Source organism: Alligator mississippiensis, chromosome 11, assembly GCF_030867095.1.
Source record: "Alligator mississippiensis isolate rAllMis1 chromosome 11, rAllMis1, whole genome shotgun sequence".
NCBI classification, from domain to species: Eukaryota; Metazoa; Chordata; order Crocodylia; family Alligatoridae; genus Alligator; species Alligator mississippiensis.
This window is the reverse complement of record NC_081834.1, coordinates 29,925,762-29,948,645: the sequence shown is the minus strand read 5'-3', so window position 1 is coordinate 29,948,645 and position 22,884 is coordinate 29,925,762. Positions and strand designations below refer to the sequence as shown.

General features: G+C 39.7%; 1 protein-coding gene across 6 annotated transcripts in view; it reads right to left on the bottom strand.

Annotated features, from left to right (window-relative positions):
• Positions 1 to 22,884, bottom strand: part of SCAPER (S-phase cyclin A associated protein in the ER) — a 372,539-nt gene that overhangs the window by 121,284 nt on the left and 228,371 nt on the right. For all 6 annotated transcript variants that reach the window (XM_059714759.1, XM_014606103.3, XM_006261352.4 and 3 more), the window contains one exon: positions 5,009 to 5,124. In XM_059714759.1, coding sequence (XP_059570742.1) covers positions 5,009 to 5,124 — 116 coding nt within the window. The remainder of the gene's footprint in view (positions 1 to 5,008; positions 5,125 to 22,884) is intronic.

Genomic DNA, 22,884 nt, shown 5'->3' with positions numbered 1-22,884 from the left:
AAAAAAAGAGTTTGCCTTCCAGGAGTTAACCTTCCATTTTTCTATAAATCTGTAAAACATTCACAATTCACCATTATTCCTTTATGTTTGTGGCATCTACTAACATGAACACTTCAAACTACTATTTTGTACAACATAACCTTCAAATATTAGAAGAGAAAACTAAAAGAGGAACAGGGATGTTTATAAGTACACATGAAAGGCTCCTGCCACACATTCCATATATTCTGCAATTCACTGGTTAATTGCACAATAAATCTAGACTGGGCACAGGTGTGAAGTAATTATCACACCATAAAAATGTCCATCAAGCTATAAAGAGCGCCATCCAGTTACAAAATTAATGCTTGAAAATGTGTAACAACTTTATAGTTTGTGTCTATCCAGCTTTAATTCTGAATGTGTGGCAGGGCCCCAAGTCTGATATTAGATATATAGGTAGATATGTAGACTGTCAGTGATTTTTACAAGCAGATGCAAACATATAGACTGCAACTTTCATTAAAAAAATGCACTATATGAGAAATTGTTAGAAAAACAATGAAAATGCCTTGCTACTTCAGTGAGTTAGAATAAATATATATGTAGTTTAAAAAAGATCAATCCTGACTTATTTTTAGAACAAAATTAAGCAAAACATATTCTGCAAGCTTTTCCATTCATAAAGTTCCTATAATATGATGATTGCCGATCCACACAAACACTTATTATTAAGTTCTACAATATAAGAGTTCCAGGTGGGTACTGTATTATCATCTTCCACCTGTGAAATCAAACTGATTCTGTTCTTGGCAATGGCTCATTTAGGACAGAATCACAATGTGGATGAATCATGGTCAAATTTGAAAGAGTGCCAATACATGTTTATTTTATATACTTTAATAGATACACTTTAAATCACAATGTTAGCTTCATTATTTTAAATATGTTTATAAACATATAAACTATCTTTCACATTTGTTTATGGAGTAAGAATAGCTGAATGTTGACACTGTGGCTTTTTTGCTTCCACTTTGAACCTCATTTTTGAAAGGTTTATACATCTTCCACACTGATTTGCATTAGGTTGAAACTCAGGAGACAAATTTTCAGCCTCAAATGTAAAACAGTTTTGTTAAAATTTCTCTAATTAATCCATCTGTTTGATTAATTTAGAGTCCAGTCAGCCAACATTTCTGAAAGTTTCTGATGAATCCCAAACCTTTCCCAACTAAAAACCAAGAACATTTCCAATTGAAATGCTGATGATGTGGAGCATAAACTAAGTTTATTTAGTACACTGTTTGTGCTTCCTGATGATCTGGCCATACTACTATGCTGAAGTGGCTGGGATATTTAACTCTGAAAGCAGTTATTCATCTTGTGAAATACAATAAATTAGCTTATGACCTTTAACATGGATTACATTTGGTACTAGAATATACATAATATGGACACAATGTAAAATCCTACTATGTTTAAACAGGAGCCATTTTATTAAAATTAATCTCAGAATGGCTCTTTTGAAATCGTTATGCTAATTTTCACCAAGGTTAACTTAAGCAGGTTAATTTATGACAAACATAACTGTGTCCTGCATACAAATACAACATAAGATTCCAGCAAAAGGATCCATTGCATGGACTGACTGGGGGCCCTGATTTGAAAGTTCTCTAAAATATCAAAATAACTGGCATGTTTGTATGTTCCTTACCAATGCAAAACTGCTCTATCACAGTTTTCAAAACGTTTTACTGAGCCCAAATCACAACCTGATTCACTAACTGTCTATAGGAAGGAAACTCTGAAAGCGTCTATTCTACATTAAACATTGCTAGACAATATTTGATATTTTCAAATGCCAAGTTAAGTTTTGTTCCACTTGTTAGTTAATAACAAATCAAAGATGCTTCATAGGCTTTAAAAAAAAGAATATAGTTTTACCATTCACCCATTTGTTCAGCAATAAGTTACGATACTATTATTTTCCTTCATGTGCTGCTTTTTTGTTATTCAGCTTTTCTGTAGGATAGTCAGACACTGAAGGAATTTATAACTAGATTTTGAATTGTATTTCCTGGCAATAATGCATCACTTTTTAGCAACTGCAATGCCCAACATAACAGCCTCCCTGCTTAAAAAAATTCTAAACAGAAACATAAACACATTTCAATGTGATACAATATATAACATAATGGGGTTGGCTAACAGTAAAGCTAATTAGCTGACCTCAATTCAAGAAAGGTCTGAGCTATGGCAGCACAAGATAATTTGGTAGTCTTCCAAGTCACAACCACATTCTTCAAGGGGAAATTGTTAACTGTATTCTATTTAAATCCTACTGTATAAAGATCCAGTAATATCTTTGTGCAACTTTTCAGAGAGTGTTGCAGTGGTCTTATATATTGTGGGAAAAAAAGGGTTAGTGGATAATTTACAGAAGATACAAGTTAAAGATTATTTAGCTTAGCAGAGTGATTGCCAGCTAAAAAGAAGATGGATGCCCTGGTAGGAAAGAAAAACATGAAGACTAAACCTTTCTTGTGTTTTAACTGCGCATAACATTCTTAAAATAATTCTTTTTACACACCAATTAGCATGCTGCAAGTGACTAGTGGTTTCCACTAAAGTTTTTCCTTAAGAGAAGTGCCAAGTGAACTCCTTGAGAATTAAAATAACTCAGTTATCTGATCATATTTCTTTTTACCTTATACAATTATTCACCATAACAGTCCTTCAAGCTGAGGACAACTAGAACAAGCAAATGAAAGTCTGTCATCTTTAGAACAGCCTTAGGGGCAGGAGTCATCTCACGACAGTTCATAAAGTCCTTACCTCCTGTGCCTCAGATAAGAAGAGATCTCCACACAATTTAGAAAGCCCTTACCTCATAGGCTCTCTGTCCTGAAAAATATCTGTGGGCTCAAGTTTAGCTTTTCACCCAGAACCCAAGGGACGAACTGCTGCTTACAGAACCCATTCAGCTTCTGAGCCATTTTCTCCTTTTTCAACTTTTTCCTCCTCTTTATATAGTCCCATCCCAAGGTGGGACAGGGTACACCACATGCTTGCAGCTACAATAGCAATACCATTCAACATCATTCTTTCAATGATATGTTTCTGGGATTTCACTTTGCTTTCCATTCGTTCTGAAAAAAAATTAGGCTTCTATTCTATGGATGCTTACTACACATTACAACTTGCAGCAACTTGAAATGAACCACTCCAATAGTGGAGCAGAGTTGGTGTTAAACATATCTCTCTGGATCTGCTAGGCATATAAAACCGATAGAATATTTATTTATGTTCTCCCTAGATACTTGTTTTGTGCACACATTGCACAGAGAAACTAATCTATTAATACAGAGTGCTACATTTTAGGAAAAAAACTTTTAAAAAAGCAGTTTTGTTCCTTTTAAAATGAGTAAATCTGCTGTTCATGGATGGGAGAAATCAATTACACTGGCCTGAATCACACATAGGATGTGAAAGAAGGAAAAAAAGCTTTGATATATCTTTTGGAATTTTTTCTAGTGCACAAATTCTACAGCTGAAATTGGACTTTATTTATTGGCACAGCAAGTTCCTTTCAGAACAAATACATTTTCATACTGTCCAATAAAGATTAAACAACATTTTATCTGCAATATAAACACTGTTTTTTCAAATCTCATGCAACAAAACCCTGCCAAAGTCAAACATACTTTTAAAAATAAATTAGAAAGAAACAAAAAAATGTATAACAGATGCATATGCTAATCATTTAGGGTTAAACTGTGGCAGGCCCTTAGGTGGCCACAGTGTGAGGAAAATGAAAGAGCTCCCTGTCCTTTGCACAGCTCATATAACGGCCAGTTAAAATTACAGCTCCTGTGCTTGTGGGAATACAAGAACTACTACTGAGCTGCTTATCATGGAAACAATATAGTAGAAAAAAACATCCCTGTTTGCTGTTCTGTGGAGGTGGCCAGACCAGGGGGACGTGTATGCTGCACCCCTTAAATTAGTGAAGCAAATGCCTTGTTCTTTGCTCCTAGTGCAAGCAGGGAACTCAGAGAAGTATTCACCAGAACAAAAACACAAGAGGTAGATGTCAGTCTAACAGATCACATTTTACAACAGACTATGTCTACCAGATGTGAGAGAGAGGTAGTTAGTTGTGTCAGTGTAAAGACAGGTAAAAGGTAGAGTAGAGGTGCTTCTGATTCAGTTAGTCTATAACATGCACACCCACCCTCTTCTTCTATCAGGGATAATTTATACTGCAAAATCCATGGGAAGGAAATGCATGCAATACTTCTATTTGTAAGCATATTAAAATTGGACTGTTATCACTTTTTCTGAGCACAGCATGCAACCAGTGCAGAAGAGATTATTTTGGGCTTGATTATCATTTCTCTAAGGACTTTTTATTCTGCTCTTGTACATTTTAGAGCTAGAATGTCAAATAAAGAAGGAAATCATATTATGACCGCATTTCTACACTGCCAGTGTATTATGATTAATGCTAATAACAATTCCAGCCAGTAACATAAGAGTAACTCTTTCACTTTGGATCAAGACAGGAACACAACTCATAAAAACACTTGAATAAAACAGACACAGCACAAAACAAAAACCCTAGACCTTTATAGTGTAACTTCTTAAAATTGTTTGTAGAGGTAGGTCTCTGCTGTCCCAGACTAAATGTGCATTGCTTTGGCTAGACAGGGAGATTGCTTCTGACGGATATCATGATTAGAAACAGTGATACTGAAACACCTGAAGTTTTAAAACTCTCCTTAGAGCTTTTTTTTTTTTTGGGGGGGGGGGAGGGGGAAGAGAAGAAAGGGAAAATAATGTCTTCCATTTGCTTTCCAAGACTTAAATGGCAGCACAGAATGTGGCCCTTGATTTTTAACTTCAGTAGTACAAGAGAAGGAACAGAAGCAGACAGATAAATTATCAAAATAAACATAATCAGAGAAAAAGAAATAGAATCAATGAAGAATGACACAATATACAGTGGCAACTGGAGCATTATACTTACTTAACAGGAATCCGTGAAACTGCATTCAGATTTGTAGAAGACATCACTATCTGAAGAATGTGTTCAAGAGCTGTCAGTCCTCCTGCGACCCGAAATGAGATCTGATCTGCCATGTTCTGGATAGACACAATTACAGAGATATAAAAATCTACAGAAAATATGACTGAAATTCAAAACTTCAGATTGTGAAAGATGTCTGATATGTAACAGCTTTGAGGTACACTCAATAAAGTCTCAGTATACAAATGTATCGAATTGCTCATGTTTTTATTTTATGCACCATTTCTTTCACTGCCAAAGCACAGAGAAGAGTAGTCCTCAGAAAAAACAGTAGTTAATATTATTTTAATGTTTTATTTAAATAATATTATACAGCTGTAACTTTATAATAAATACCAAACCCAGAAGTCAACTATTTTAAATGTTTTATGAGATAATGATATGAAGTCAATAGCATAACGCTTTAGGAGCTGAATGCTCATCAGGATGATGAATTATCTCCTGACTGTGCTTGAAGACTAGAATCAAATCACTGGTGATAAGTTTCTGAAACAAGGTATCCAACAAGGATCAATCTGTTTTTTCAATCTGAGGAGACTAACTAGGGAACTGTAAATCAGGTTAGAGTCTGTGGAGATTTTTGATCCAAGGAACGCTATTTGTCACATGTGATTCGGCAATGTAACTTTCAGCTAGGCAGTATGGGCAAGTTATGTCCTTATATCATATGATGATCTGGAGATAGCAATGCATGCTCTCCTGACCTCAAGGCTCACTTAGTGTAATTCTGCTTTACACAGATTCACCACTTGCAGCTAGTTCAGAAGGCAGTAGAGTGGATGTTCAAGTGTTTGAGCTTCATAATCATATTCAATCTATTTTGTGTGTTTTAGCATAGCTGCTTATAAATGACAGATTCAATTTAGACTACCTTTACTTGCGTACAAAGCTCTGAATTGGTACTGGCTCAGTTTATATTTGAGACTTCCTTTTTGACCCACCAAACTGGTTTTCATGCTCTGATACCTCCTGCCTAAGGGTTCTGCCATTGAATTGAAGCTGGTAAATGATGAAGTGTTTACTATAGTAGACCCAATGGTTTGAAACTTGCTCTCCCAGAAATTTAATTAATTTAATCTTTCTCCACTTAAAACAAACAAACAAACAAACAAAACAAAACAAAACACAAACCCAGTAAATCTTTTCCCTCCTCCCCCCCCAAGGAAATGTAACAGTTACTACAACTTGTCATGTTTTACTGATTGCTTCTACTGTTTTTGTTTATCCAACTAATTGTAATTTTGTTAAAGTTGGGAACATTTTTAGTTAATGAGAAATTATTTTATAATTGTGCATTCCAAGTGTTTTCATAAACAATTTACAAAAAACATCAGTACAGTAATTTTATAAAATAAAAATATATTGCTTTTGTTCTGGTTATTATTATTACTAGTGAGTAAAGGGCCTACCATGCTGTGAGGGCAGTATGATATAGGAGGTGCCTTTCAATTATTATATTAAAAATACTTCAACATTCAGAAATGTATTTTACATGTCTTAATATGATTTCATAGTAGAGGAAAAGTTTCTCCTTGCTAAAATTAGAATCAGAAACCAATACAACAATATGCAAATTTTATTTGAGAAAATTCTCTCCAGCAAGTTTCTCTCTCTCTCTCAAGCAAACGTTTAGACATATTTAAACGACTTCCCCAGCAAAATTATTCCTGCTGATCTACCAAGATTCATTAAGAAGCATTTTACTACCACATTGAGAGCTAGCATGTGAAGGAAGCAATTTTGCTCGACTCATGAGAATTGGCTGTAGATTTGTATGCAACCAAGTAAAGGCTTATCTTCAAAGGATGTAAATGCAAAATAAAATGAGCAGAAATCTGCCTGTGTGTATCAATTTATACAAGCAGTTAAAATAATCAATTAGCAATTCCCTTTTGGTTTATTTTTTAACAAAATTTCTAGGAGTCAGTATTAGTTCAGTCGACACTTAGGGTATGCCTTCACTGAAAGATTATTTTGAGTTATACCTCATATTTTGCTCATACCTTGAATCCCATCAAATATAAAAACCTTTAACTTGAATGCAGTGGTGCCCCATCAAGGTTATAAGCTAATGCTTGATTTAGTGCTCATCACGATAGCTGCTTGCAGACATTAAAAAAACAAACAAACCCAAAACCCAAAAATGGCACTTTGCTTTAAACTTGGTGTGTTCCTGCGCTGAGCCCAGAGCATGTCCAGAAGAGGTAGAGCCTTAGTTGGACCTGGTTCTGCAGCATCTGTATGTATCAGGCATTTTAGTAGGGCTTATTGGCACTTTTATCTAACAGCTGATTGAATCAGCTTTAGCTAAAAGCACCAAAACACCCCGCTGAAATGCCCGATCTATACAAATGCTGCAGAGACCGGTGAAAGCATCTCACTACTTCTGGTAAAGTCTGTTTATTTTTATTTTTTTTAATGTCTGCAAGCAGCCATCAGCTGCTAAAAGGACTACTCTGTAGTGTGGATTTGGGCTAGTTCCACTTGAATACTGCTCACCCTCCAGTGTTTTACCACTAATCCCTTTGTATGCCCATAAAAGAAAGGCAGACAAGGTTCTCTGGGTAAATGTGATATCTTTTATTACCTGGGTTTTTGGTTGTAGCCGTGTTGGTCTAAAGACATAGGCAAGCAAGGTTTTTGGAGCAGGTGTGATAACTCTTATTACACCAACTGAGTAGTTGGAAAAAAGCCTCACATATCTGCAAGAACAAGATTACAACTCAGAGTACAGACCTCAGGATATCACTGAACTCATATACTTCATCTTCCCACACAACAACTTCAGTTTCAACAATCAACACTTCCTCCAGATTGTGGGCACAGCTATAAGCACCAAAATGGCCCCACAATATGCTAAAACTTTTATGGTCTACCTAAAAGAAGAATTCTTCAAGAACTGTACCATCAAATTCTTACTACACCTGAAATACAAAGATGACATCTTCATCATTTGGACTGAAATTCTGCAGTCTCCAATTGATTTCCACCAAAAATTCAACAAAATCATCACCCCTCCATTGCTTGAATACTCTAACACCAGCATTTCCTTCTTAGACACCACGATCAATATACAAGATGGTAAAATTCCAACTACCATATATAAGAAACCCATGGACCAACATACATATCTACACAGGACCAGCAATCACTCTAAACACACTTATAAAGCTGTAATTTACAGCCAACCTCTCCAATACCACTGAATCTGCAGCAAGGAGAATACCCATGATTGCCACCTCACAAATCTCAAAAGGGCCTTCAGCCAACAAGGACACTCTCCAAAGTGATAGACTGAACTTTTGAAAGAGCCACCCAGATACCGTGTAAAGATTTGCTGCAGTACAAAAAGAAAATCCCCACAAATCATACACTATTATTTATGACATATCACCCTTCCCTGTAACCTACATAGAAAATTCTCAAACAACTGCAACCCATACTAGAAGACCCAATTTTTAAAGAGACATTTCCAGAACCACCCATCCTAGCCTTTAAACAAGCACTGAACCACATTAACCTTATCACCAAAAGCAAAGTTCCTATGACCCAAACCACACCTAATGGTGGTTAGGACAAGAAATACCAGGACAAGGAATGCAAAACCTGCCAACACATCTCTACCACCCCCACAATAAATATACCCCACAACAGAATCATCACCATTCCTGGAACTTACACCTGCACCTTTGGAAATGTTATATATCTCATCCAGTGCACCAAATGCCCTGATGGAAAATATGTAGGAGAAACCAAACAACAACTGTGCACCAGAATGAACGCACACCAAAAATCTATCAAAGACAAGAATATCCAACTACCCGTGGGTGCCCACTTCTCACAGGACAATCATTCCCTTTCTAATCTCTCAGTACTAATCCTCAAAGGGAACTTACAAAACACCTTTCATAGACAAGCCAACAAACCTCACTTTATAAATCTACTGGATACAGTATTGAATTTATGACACATTACAACCTGCCTGACATGTGAGTCACCAAGTACCTGCCAGACCTGACCTCTTACATTCTTCTTTTCACACATCTTTTCTCCCCTCCCCTCCCCTATTTTTCTGCCCTTTGTCTTCCTAATTTTCAGCTATTTCCTTTGTCATAGACAGCCTATTTTTTACCTTGTATTACTATCACTGGAGTGTCTCCTTTTGACCTTTTCTTCCCTTGCTTTCCACCCTCCCCTTCCCTGCTTTACCTTTTGTCTTTCTAATTTCTACCTATTTACATTCTCACTGACATCCTGCCACACTTTTAGATTCTCTCATTCCTTGGAGTCTCAGAACAGCAGAGACTCCCTATGCCTGAAGAAGGGTGTTTGTGCCCAAAAGCTTGCCAAGAACTTTTTTTCCAACTACTCAGTTGGTCTAATAAAAGATATCACATCTACCCAAAAAACCTTGCCTGCCTATATCTTTTATTAGACCAACATGTATTACATGTATTATATCTTATCCAGTGCACTAAATGCCCTGAAAGAAAATATGTAGGAGAAACCAAACAACAACTGTGTACCAGAACAAATGCACACCGAAAACATATCAAAGACAAAAATATCCAATTACCTATGGGTGCAGACTTCTCACAAGACAACCACTGTCTCTCTAGTCTCTCTGTTTTAATCCTCAGAGGGAATTTACAAAACACCTTTTGTAGACTAGCCTATGAACTTCGCTTCATAAATCTACTAGATACAAAAAATCATGGACTAAATATAGACTTTGGATTTATGGCACATTATAACCTACCTGACATCTGATAAACCCAGGTAATCTATCTGCATTTTAACAGCTGCATTCTATCACCAGTTCAACATTTCCCCCTTTTCTCTCTATCTACCTGTCTCAAGCCTATTGTCTCCTATTCCCTCTGATCCTCACTGCCACATGTTTGCATTTCCACAGACCTGCATTTTGGCTTCTATTACACCCAGAAGAGCACACAAAACACCGGCAGACTCTGCCTACACCTGAAGAGGAGTGTTTGTGCCCAAAAGCTTGCAAAGAACAATTTTCCTAACTATTTACTTAGTCTAATAAAAGATATCACATTTACCCAGAGAACCTTGTATGTCTATGTCCTTAGATCAACACAGCTACAACCAACAACCCATAGAAAAGGAAAGTTTTTCTACCATTCACTTGGAAGAAACACATAGTGTGTTTCAGAATCTGTTAGTCCAAAAATATTAGCTTGCCTTTTCATAAAATAACTTAATTTTCTGCCTAAGTTTCTAAACTCTATAGGTTCTCTTTGTATTATTTTTCTGTCCCTAGTGGCATGTTTGCAATTTCTTCCAGTTAAATATCTTTTGAAAAAAAATAATCCATGTACTAATTATTCTCTCTTCTAAATCACTAATGAAAATTCATGAGCAGTTTGCTGTTTAAATAAGAAGGAAAAAGACATTCTGATGAATATGAGAGAGGAAGCCAAAAAACAATCTTAAATAAAAGGAGTTAGCTAAAATGTTTCTGGTGACAAAGAAGTCAGGGAAGATGTGGGAAAAAGATATTGCTCAATAAAAACTGTCATTCAGTGAACTGGAATTCACTGCTGAAAGTGTCAGAATAAAAGAATCAGATTTAAGAGTACTTTCAAAGTATTATGATTATATTGTTTTATTGTAGTTGCGGCTGAGGACATTGACTAGGTCAGGGCACCTCATGCTAGGCATGCAACAAATACAATAAATTACAAGTTATCTGCCCTTGGTATCTGTTAAACTCTTATTTTAAAAGTGTTCAAATTCAATTCAAATTGCTGTATGGATCCCAAAAGATCTAACCTCTAATATACCTTTGGGTGGATACTTATTTGAGACCTATCCCACAAACCTGTTTGTAAAATTTGTTCCTTTGAAGGGAATTCAACATTTATATTGGGAAAGGTATTCATCAAAGCCCATAATTTTAAAAGCCCATCTTGAATATATAAGATGACCCTGATTTTAAGACATTCCCCCAATCATTAGATTCTATATATGAAAAATTTATAAATTTGATATAATTTTCTAGGTCTAGAATCTAATTAATGTTGGTTTGTCTTCATTTTGTCAGCCTCCCACTACAACAGCCGGAAAAATAAATCTGGGGGGTCAGGTAGCCTCTTTACCTTCTACCCACTTCCAACTTCTTCCCTTTCCAGCCCCTTCCTCCCGCCTTCCTGTCAGATGCTCCTCTCTCTGATCACATGGAAGGGAAGAACAAATTTGAAAAATCTGACCTTGAAATAAACATATTTGTAGTAATTTGCATATAGTACTCAGACTTAATTCACCCAGAAATGATGCATTTTACTTTTTAAGCTGCAGCAAGTTTTAGCATAGGTGCTCCATAAACACAGTTTTAAGTAATGCTTTAGCACAGAGGTTCCCAAATTTTTTCTTATTGCTTACCCCCTTCCAGATTTACCAGCTGCCCACATACTTCTACCAGCATACTTTAATCCCTTAAATACCAATTATTATTCTAATGAAAATTAAATCTGCCATTACATAATTTCTCCCGTATATCCATCAGAGATGTCTTGTGTACAGTTTGGGAACCCCTGTTTTTACACAAACCATGCATGATACTAGTCCAAAGCCAAAAAGCTCATGATTTACCATATAGATCATTGAGCTGGGTCCCAGCAGAGATAACAGCATTTCAAGCCCTGGTGACCCCACAGCTTAGCATAGCTCAGTCTGTGTGTGTACTCTAGATACCCTCCACAAAGAATCCATGTGCTAATTAGACCCCAATCATGACTGGAACTGGGTGTTCTTGTCATGAGTCCCGGGATTCTCCTCCAAAAATTTATATGCAAATAAGACATAGGGCAACTTGATCCAGCTTTACTTCATGCAAGGTGGGGCCACAGTCATCATATGTGATAGGCCAAGAGAGGGTACAACAAAGGGGTTCTGGTTGAACTGTTTGAGGCCCTGTTTGGTTATGTCCAGTGAAGAAACATGACTCATTGGATAGGGAAAAGAAAGGTACAAATCACCTGTGGGAGTGAAGAGGAAGTTGAAAATGTACACAATATAGTGGCTCATCATGATTGAAAAAGTGTTGGTCGTGAGGGGAACTGAATGCAATGGGCACTACCATATGTCTTATTCAGATAGGCTGCAGGTTCCTATCAGCATGTTTGCCCTGGCAACGGAGATACCATGGTATTAGTCCACGCGATTTTCCTGCTATAACAAGAAAGGAAGATCCCCTTTTTGCAGACCGCTGAATGACTGTGTAGTTGAGGGTGGAGACCTGTCCTTGCACTGGAGGCAGGCCCCGCAATGAGTCACAGCCTCACAGTGGGAGGATCTCAGCAACACACTTATTTTATGGAGATTTGGGATTTCTCCTTAGCTTGCTTCCTTGGCCTGTTGCTAAGGGCACTTGGGGAATCCAGACCACAAGACCCCTGGGCTTGGGCGTGCATGTAGGATGCCAGCCATGGATTTCGGAGTATCTGAAGCCCCAGGTTAAAGAGTCTGGGAAAGAAGATACTTCAGTGGGAGCACCACATGGATTTGAATGATTGAGTTCTGTTCAGTAGCTAGGATTTGGAACTGATTTGGCTAATTTGACCCAGAACACAAAATTAAAATAAATAAATAAATCAGCATGTTTGCTCCATGTGGACCACGTGGTTTATACTCATGCCCAATGTTGACTGCATTTAATCAACTTCATAGTTGGTTTCCATTACTGACCACGTGCTGCTTTTAGCAGCAATTCAAAGATAGGCAATGTATTTATATCATGTGCAAATGTAAAACGAGGGGCCTCCCCCCTCCCCAACATGTGGATAGAGGGAAAATACCCTTGTCACATTAGAATACATGAGATATATTTGTTCAGAAAAAGGAAATCACTACAAATATGTTAGGCTTTGGAACAGAACAAGATACTATGTTGTTCTGCTCTTATGTATATTTGCACCAATGTGTAAACAACACAATAACATTAAAAATTTGATGTCCCTGTGATTTCAAGGTCTGAGACTATCTGACCATGCAGGAAAACAAAAGCAAGTGAATAGGCAACAAGCAAACAAAAGTAACAAGCTTTCAAAAATAGCCTATACAAAATGGCTGGCTTTTTTAACATATGTAAATCTGAACAGAACTTTAAGAAAAGAAAATTAAGAGATAAAATATAGTGGACAAGCAGGAGGCGCCAAAGCTGTTATTGGATTGAAAGGGCTTTTTATGTCCATTCATATGTACTCGTGAAATATAATCATTTTGTTTGCAGAGGAGGAGAGCCAGCACGCTTGACTAATGAGGTACTAGAACACAGATGCCTAATCTTTAGACCATTATAAGTTTGTTACACACAAAATATAGCAACTCATGTCAGTGTAACAGCTCCAGAGTTTGGCACCAATTTAGAAGTATTGAAGATGGATAACACAGATCATTTGTTATTTGCTCTACACACACACACACTTCTGTCATGTGATTTGTTTCATTACGTAAATACAGCAATTAAACTATTTTTCAATTGTAATGTTTTGTATTTAAAGACAACACAATAAAGACAATTCCCTTAAGAGGGAGTGACTGTGTGTGGTTCACTTATTTGCCTACCTGCTACAACACCTTAATGAATCTGAATTCCCCTTATCTCCTCTACTGTGACTTGAGTGACAACTGACTAATAGGATTACAGGCTCCATTCCAATAATACAGCTCAGCTACATGCCAGCAAAAAATGACAGCCTAAACCTGAATTACATGGCCTGGGAATCCATCCAATTATTAACTAAAGTAACTGTTATTACCTAACCTAATCAAAGGAGAAGCAGCTGTTAATCTTTGGTGGCCTGCAGTGTGGTAGCGGTCAGACTGGATGAACTGTCTTTGTACTTGACTCTTCTACAGACAATAATTATGTCCTTTGTGATCAAGAAGGAAGGGCTTGCTAACCTTTTAGACAGAGGCAGCAGATGGGGAACAACTGTTTGCATGTTCATTAACAAGATAGGCTGGATTTTATCAGGGTTTGGCATCTGGGGCACCACCAGAAGCACCACTTACAGAATGATACAAGTAAACCCAGCAGGTCAACAAATTTGAAAATTAGCAGCTTAACTTACAAATAGTTTAAAAGAATTCTTGACCACTTCTTTCAACTCCACCCCCAATAATAAAAATCCCAAACAGTAAAATACTTAGCTGACATTTATACTTCTTTTTCCTTTTGTACTTACCTATAGCAGCCTATATATAAAACAGAGGCTTATGTGGACATGTCAGTGTCTCTTCACTGCTACTATAATTAGTTGTATTGTTATCTTAAAATTCCTTATCTACATTTCTGAAACTACAGCAAACATGTACAGAGTAAAATCTTGGACATATCTGTACAAGCTAAGAGCCGATGCACAGTAACACTGGCAGTGAAAAAAGTGACTTTAGTAAATAGCTCTTGTGGAAATAATCAACGCAAAACACTGCTGAGGCCATAAATAGCATTCTATTGTCCAGTTCTGGTGTCTGTATTTTAAGAAAGATGTTAAATTCAAGAATTCAGAAAATAACTAGGAGAACAATTCAAAGTCTGAAAAACCTGCCTTACATTGAGACTACAGAAGGTTAAATTCAGATCCTAAATAATGAGCGAGTTTTTCATGGTAAAGAACAATGAATGTTTGGAACATGTGGCAGAGTCTCTATAATTTGAAATCGTCTCATCAAAACTAGATGTTTCTCTAAATTATATGATACCAGTTTATCCATAATTTATCAGTCTAATGTGGGAATTACTGGATGAAATCCTACGGCTCATGGTATACAGGAGCTCAGAGGAGATGATGATTGTAATCATATAGCCTTAAAATTAAACAATCTATGAAAGAACAGTCAAACCAAGCAGTCACTTTTCATATATTTCCTTTCTTATCTTCTCATATTATTAACTACACAACAGAGCAGTACTGGAAATAAGTCAGAACTTTTATCACCTGAAATGGTTTGATAACAGCTCTGCCACCTCTAGTCTATGAACCTGTATTTATTTCCACACCACATGGCTCCAAATAAGACACACATCTTTTTTTGAAAAGGCAGAATGAGGAAAAAATGATTTGGCTGTGAGAGAGTGAATGCTACAGTTCTAGCCCTGAAGACTGAATTCTGCTCCCTCCCACCCTGATGCTGCCAGAGGGAAAACCCAGCGGCTGTGTTGCAGCAGTATCTCCCTGCAATTTTTCCTTGCTTCTATTCCAGTTTGCATCAGTTTGACCTGATTCACCCAGTGTCTACATAGCTCATGTGCATCAGCCAGGCTTTTTGGCACTTTTATGTAATAGCTGATTGAATCACCTATTAGAGAAAAGCACCAAAAAGCCCCGCTGAAGCATGCAAGTTATACAGATGCTAGGAAGCTGGGTAAAACTGATGCGAGTCTTTCTCCGGTAAAGCTCTATATTTTTTCCATGTCTGTCAGCGCCCCGTGTACCTATCTACTGGTAGGTCAGGAATTAGGGAAGAACATTAATCAAGTGCATTTTTTAAGTAACTGAGGTGATGCACAGCAGAGGTCAGTCAGACCTACTTCATATGCCTCTTCTGTTCCTGTCTCACCTCAATGTTCCATCAGACAGAATTTCACGCCTCCAATACTTGCTTATTCCCAAGTACAGCACAACTTGTAGCACTCAGATCTATGGGCATAAGTATCTCTTTGCTGCAAAGCCTTCAGTCACACTAATTGGAGCCTTGTATTACAACCACAAAGTTAAAAATTAAAAGGTGAAGATTCATGGATTCATTTAACCTTTGATACATTAATCAAAACCCAGAAAGAAACAATGAATGCATATGTGTCTTGCTTTCTGAAGATGCATTTTGATAAACACAGAATACAAAAAAGCTGTTTTCACATGAAGTGATTCTTACAAACAAATCACATTGCATAAGCCTAGCATGCAAGAGATGACAGAACTTTAATCTGCTGCGGTTGTGAAAAAAAATAAACCCAACCATTAGGACTATATTCCTATTAAGTAACTGACTCATTCCCATATCTATGTTATAAAGTTCTGCATCTCCCCTGCTTTTAAATTTAATTTGTGCTTTAGTGTGTTCCATATCTCATTCATTCTCCCTTTTACATCTTTCTACCCATATTGGATGTCAAGCTTCAGTCTTAAAAAGTAAAAGTCACAAAGGAAAATTGGCTAATATTTCTCCTTCTCCTACAGGTTCTGCAGGTTTCTGGGTTCATCAATCAAACCTGAGTCAGAGAGACATTCTGTTAGCATCTCTGCTGATGTTCTGTTGAAGACAACCCTGGTTTATCTTTCAAAAGACTCAACCCTGTTTGTAAACTCTAAAGCATCCTTGCAAACTATTAACCAGAGACAGGTAAATTATTCTAATGCAGTGATGTTCAACCTTCTGTCCTCATGGGCCAGATGAGAGTGGTGAGGCCAGTCTGTTGGCTGGATCACACAGGTAAATGTTGCAGGGCTTGTCCGCTAACAGGGTTGGTTCGTAGGCCAGATCCCATGAACAGGGTCAGTGCACAGGCCAGCTACAGTAGGGTGGGTACACTGGGGTGAACTGGCGTGCCTGCCCAGCCCAGCCTTGCATGCCAGATCTGGCATGTGGAGCTGCACAATGGTCTGGAAATTTGGCAGTGAGGAAGCAGTGGAAGTGTTAAATGCTGTGCTTCCAGAGCTAGTTCCAGAACTGTGGCACTATTGGTCTAGTCAATACCACACATAGTACCTAGTGTCCTCCATTTAGGTTACTTGCCAAAATTGGAAATTGCTGTAAGTACTGCATGTGAATGCACTGAAAATTGTAGGATTTGGCATCTAATTCCAAAAAACTATTTATAAATGGAGATATTAAACAGTAGCCTCAAATCAAGAAGGAAAATATGAATCAGGGTTTAATTCTCCAGGCCAAAATAATCCTGCTGGCCTGTTACAGAATATGAGGGATTCATGTAGGGATACATTAGGGATTCAACTTGATGGTATGACTTTCCTGGTGTTTCCTGAGGTTTCTATAACATAAGGAAGATTTGATTTCTGAGGTACTCCGCTAGTAGAATTATCCAATGGAATAAGCTAAAAATATTAGCTGATTTTGTTCCATATGCCCTTGGACAGCAATATCCACTTTATTGTGAGTGATCTGTTGTCAGCAAGTACAAACAAATGGAGGAGTTTCAGGACTCTTGCACCATTATGATGCCCTCATCATAATGAGGGCATAATGATGGGATGGATTTCCCATCATTTGGAACTTCCTGACACTTTACTCAGCTTCCTCATCTCTAAAAAATATTTATAAAAGGCTTCTGTGTAAATTAATTAGATGATATTTTTAATAGCATTGGAATGATGTAGTTGTGACAGTCCTGAAATTAGGAATGCTTTGCATTTTTAAGATTGTCTAGATTTATTGCAACAATGCAGTTGGCCCAATAAAAGATAATCACCCACAAAAAATTCCCGTCTCTGACATGATATCTTTAGGCATTTTGAACATGAAGTTGCCAAGTAAAGAGCAACACTGATATGTATTACTAATATTATTAGTGATAACAAACAAAGGACATGTTTCTTAAAATATTGTTTTTATGGAAACAGCTGTGTCAAGAGACACTAGAAGAAAAACACGAAGTAAAAACTTTAATCTCAAAAGCCCACTTAAAGCATTAACCTCTTATATTGCCATCCTCCATAAACAGTTGCTGGCAAGTAGTCCCTAGTGTGAAACATGCTTGCACAAGCTACTTCCATACCATTACAAGCATGGTGCAGCACTTCTTTTTAGGGGTTTGCATTCAAGCATCTACATCCATACCATCTTTAAGAAAGGGAAGGAGTATCCAAAAAACTACAGACCGGTCAGCCTCATCTCAGCCCCTGGAAAAATCATTGGACAGATCCTCAAAGAATCCATTTCTAAGCCCTTGGAGAAGAAGGTGATTCAGCATGGATTCACCAAGGGGAAGTCATGCCTGACCAACCTGACTGACTTCTATGATGAGATGACTGGCTCTGTGGATGTGGGAAGACCAGTGGACATGATATACCTCAACTTTTACAAGGCTTTTGATATGGTCTTCCACAACTTTCTCACAAGCAAGCTAAGGAAGTATGGGATGGATGAATGGACTGTTAAGGTGGATAGAAAAGTGGCTGGATCATCGGGCTCAAAGGGTAAAAACCAATGACTCTATGTCAAGCTGGCAGCCAGTAGCAAGTGGAGAGCCCCAGAGGTTGGTCCTGGGGCCAGTTTTGGTCAATATTTTCATTGACAATACAGAAGATGGGATGGAGTGCACCTTCAGCAAATTTGCAGATGAAGCCAAGCTGAGGGAGTAGTAGATAGGCTAGTAGGTAGGTCTAGGATTCAGAGCGACCTAGACAAGTTGGAGGACTGAGCCAAAAGAAATCTCATGGGTTTAACAAGGACAAATGCAAAATCCTGCATTTAGGACGGAACAATCCCATGTACCAGTACAGGCTGAGGGCTGACTGGGTAAGCAGCAGCTCTGCAGAAAAGGACCTGGGGGTTACAGTGGACAATAAACTGAATATGAGCCAACAGTGTGCCCATGCCATACTGGGCTGCATTTGGAGAAGCACTGCCAGGGAAGTGATTATTGAGGGAATTGGGCTTATATAGCCTGGAGAAGAGAAGACTGAGGGAAGATTTAATAGCAGGTTTCAACTGCCTAAAGGGTGGTTCCAAAGAGGAAGGAGCTGCACTGTTCTCAGTGATGGCAGATGACAGAACAAGGAAGAACGGCCTGAAGCTGCAGCATAGGAAATATAGGTTAGATATTATGAAAAAACTCTCATGAGCAGGGTAGTAAAGCATTGGAACAGGTTACCCAGAGAGGTGGTAGAATCTCCATCCTTAGAAGTTTTTAAGACCCAGGTAGACAATGTCTTGGCTGGGATGTTCTAGTTGGGGATGGTCCTGCTTTGAGCAGGGGGTTGGAATAGATGACTTCCTGAGGTTCCTTCCAACCCTAATTTTTTATGATTCTAGCCATATAATGATTACAAGTAGACCAGACCAATGCACAGAAAAACAGACTACTAAAGAAACCAATGAATCAATCAATATTTTTACCCTGATTTAACTCTGCAGAATATACTGCATTTACTTGATTATAAGATGTATTTTTTCCCCCAATTTAACATGGAGAAAAAGCCCCTCGCCTTACAGGTAAGCATGAGAATCAGGGAGGGCGGGGAACAGGCTGTTGCTACAACTCCAACCCCAACCCAGGATTGGGTCTGGGACTGGAGCCACAGTTATCGCCTGCACCCCTGCTGCCTCTGCATGCCCCACCACTCCTCCCCCACAGCCCCTAGTCCCTCCCCACCACCAAAACCACTTCTCCCTCTCTCCCCCACTCTGCCACACTCCTTACTTTTGCTCCATGCCAGCAGGCTCCATCTCTGCTGCAGCATGGGGCACGAAGCATGACTCCAGCTTGGCCCTGTAGCAGAAGTGGCATGGAGCTGGTGATGCTGCTATGGAGCCATGCTCCGTGCTCCAGGCTACAGCAGAGATGGAACCTGCTGGCCTGGAACAAGCATATGGGGGTGGGGGGGGCAGGGATGGAAGCGCAGGTGGGGAGAAGAGACAGGAGGGAGGGGAGGCAGGGAAGCTGTGGGTGGTAGAAGCAGCATGAAGAGGGAAAGAGGGAGGAACAGGGGAAGGGGGAATTGGGGCACCCTGAGACTGTGGGGTGGGGGGGGCAGATACAATGGGAGGGTAAAGGCAGTAGGGGGCAAGCTGCCTGCCTCTCTCACTGCCTCTACAGTGCCTGCTCCCCACTGCTTGCCCCATTACTGCCCCATCACATGCCCCCCCCACTGCCTCCCCCCATTACTATCCTCCTCATTACTGCCCCCCACCACCTGCAGTAGCTGGTGGGGTGCAAATTTAAGATGATCCTCCAATAATTAGATTCTGCACCTGGGAAATTATAATAAATTTATAAACTTCCCAGATGTAGAATCTAATTATTGGAGGTCTTCCTACATTCAGGGTTGACTTGTATTCAGATAAATCCAGGGCAGCCTAAGGGCCAAAAGGGGAGCACATAAAAAGTGGAAACAGGGAGAGATCACCAAAGACGAATATACCTCCTCTGCTCGCGCTTGTAGGGAGGCAGTTAGACGGGCCAAAGCTACCATGGAGCTGAGGATGGCATCCCAAGTAAAAGACAACAAGAAATTGTTTTTTAGATATATAGGGAGTAAAAGGAAGGCCCAGGGAGGAATAGGACCCCTACTAAATGGGCAGAAACAATTGGTGATGGACAGGGGGGACAAGGCCGAATTCCTCAATGAGTTCTTTGCCTCAGTGTTCCTAAGCAAGGGGCACGACAAGTCTCTCACTGGGGCTGTAGAGAGGCAGCAGCAAGGCGCCAGACCACCATGCATAGACCCTGAGATGGTGCAGAGTCACTTGGATGAACTGGATGACTTTAAGTCGGCAGGCCCGGATGAGCTCCATCCGAGGGTGCTGAAGGCACTGGCCGACATCATTGCAGAGCCACTGGCGGGAATATTTGAACGCTCGTGGCGCACGGGCCAAGTCCCAGAGGACTGGAAAAGGGCCAATGTGGTCCCCATTTTCAAGAAGGGGAGGAAGGAGGACCCGGGCAACTATAGGCCAGTCAGTCTCACCTCCATCCTTGGCAAAATCTTTGAAAAAATTATCAAGGCTCACATTTGTGAGAGCCCGGCAGGACAAATTATGCTGAGGGGAAACCAGCACGGGTTCGTAGCAGGCAGATCGTGCCTGACTAATCTAGTCTCTTTTTATGACCAGGTTACTAAACACCTGGACACAGGAGGAGGGGCGGATGTCGTATACTTAGACTTCAGGAAGGCCTTCGATACGGTATCCCACCCCATACTGGTGAACAAGTTAAGAGGCTGTGACTTGGATGACTACACAGTCCGGTGGGTGGCGAATTGGCTGGAGGGTCCCACCCAGAGAGTCGTGGTGGATGGGTCGGTATCAACCTGGAAGGGTGTGGGCAGTGGGGTCCCGCAGGGCTTGGTCCTTGGACCGATACTCTTTAATGTCTTCATCAGTGACTTGGACGAGGGAGTGAAATGTACTCTGTCCAAGTTTGCAGATGACACAAAGCTATGGGGAGAAGTGGACATGCCGGAGGGCAGGGAACAGCTGCAAGCAGACCTGGACAGGTTGGACAAGTGGGCAGAAAACAACAGAATGCAATTCAACAAGGAGAAATGCAAAGTGCTGCACCTAGGGAGGAAAAATGTCCAGCACACCTACAGCCTAGGGAATGACCTGCTGGGTGGCATGGAAGTGGACAGGGATCTTGGAGTCCTAGTGGACTCCAAGATGAACATGAGTCGGCAGTGTGACGAAGCCATCAGAAAAGCCAATGGCACTTTATCGTGCATCAGCAGATGCATGACGAATAGATCCAAGGAGGTGATACTTCCCCTCTATCGGGCACTGGTCAGACCGCAGTTGGAGTACTGTGTGCAATTCTGGGCGCCGCACTTCAAGAGGGATGCAGATAACCTGGAGAGAGTCCAGAGAAGGGCCACTTGTATGGTTAAGGGCTTGCAGACCAAGCCCTACGAGGAGAGACTAGAGAACCTGGACCTTTTCAGCCTCCGCAAGAGAAGGTTGAGAGGCGACCTTGTGGCTGCCTATAAGTTCATCACGGGAGCACAGAAGGGAACTGGTGAGGTTTTATTCACCAAGGTGCCCCCGGGGTTTACAAGAAATAATGGCCACAAGCTAGCAGAGAGCAGATTTAGACTGGACATTAGGAAGAACTTCTTCACAGTTCGAGTGGCCAAGGTCTGGAACGGGCTCCCAAGGGAGGTGGTGCTCTCCCCTACCCTGGGGGTCTTCAAGAGGAGGTTAGACAACCATCTAGCTGGGGTCATCTAGACCCAGCACTCTTTCTTGCCTATGCAGGGGGTCCGACTCAATGATCTATTGAGGTCCCTTCCAACCCTAACATCTATGAATCTATGAAATACAGTATATAACCTTTTACAAAAAGTACCGTTTGAAAAAGAAATGTGCCCAAGGGTGTGTCAGTTTCAAGAAGCTGCTCCAAGGGTATTGACAAAGGTACATTTTTTAACTGCTTTAAAAGTGGAGAATGCTGGGAGAGTGCATCAGCAGTAACACTGTAACTATTACATTTGCATGATCCTGTACCAGTACAAGTTGGCTAAATTACCCTACTTTAGATCCTGAATGAAGCATGGTTAAAGTTGGAGTGGTTTTGCTGCACTTGTATCCCTGCAGCATCATACAAATATACCAGTTGCATCCAAACATTTTATAGAGAGATCCTTTGATACTGATTCAATTGTTATATCTGTTTATACTATTAGAGAAAGATCTGGGCATAAAAAAGAAAGTGCAGATGCCACCGAGGCTAGTACCACTCTACAGTGAAATGCACTTCACAACATTCACACTGGAAAACACAGCTTCCAGTAACACGTAATATGCAAAGGAAATCAACCTTTGGAATAAGCTTGGAGTAAAGACACCCCAGAGCTTATCTGTGAACTGAATTTGCCTTTTAATGCCATTTCTAGCAAATAGGTTAAAAAAATTAGTCTGCAGCTGACATCTGGTAACATGTTCTTGCTTATACATTCATCTTGAGAAAAAGGTTAATCCATGAAGTATTTGTAGGCAAACAGAGTATTCATGATCTAAGGCAGGGTTGTTATATATTCCCCATTGACTGACATGCTGCATTGGACTGGCCCTGTGTGCAGTGTCTGGGACGCATGCAGCATGCAATGCTC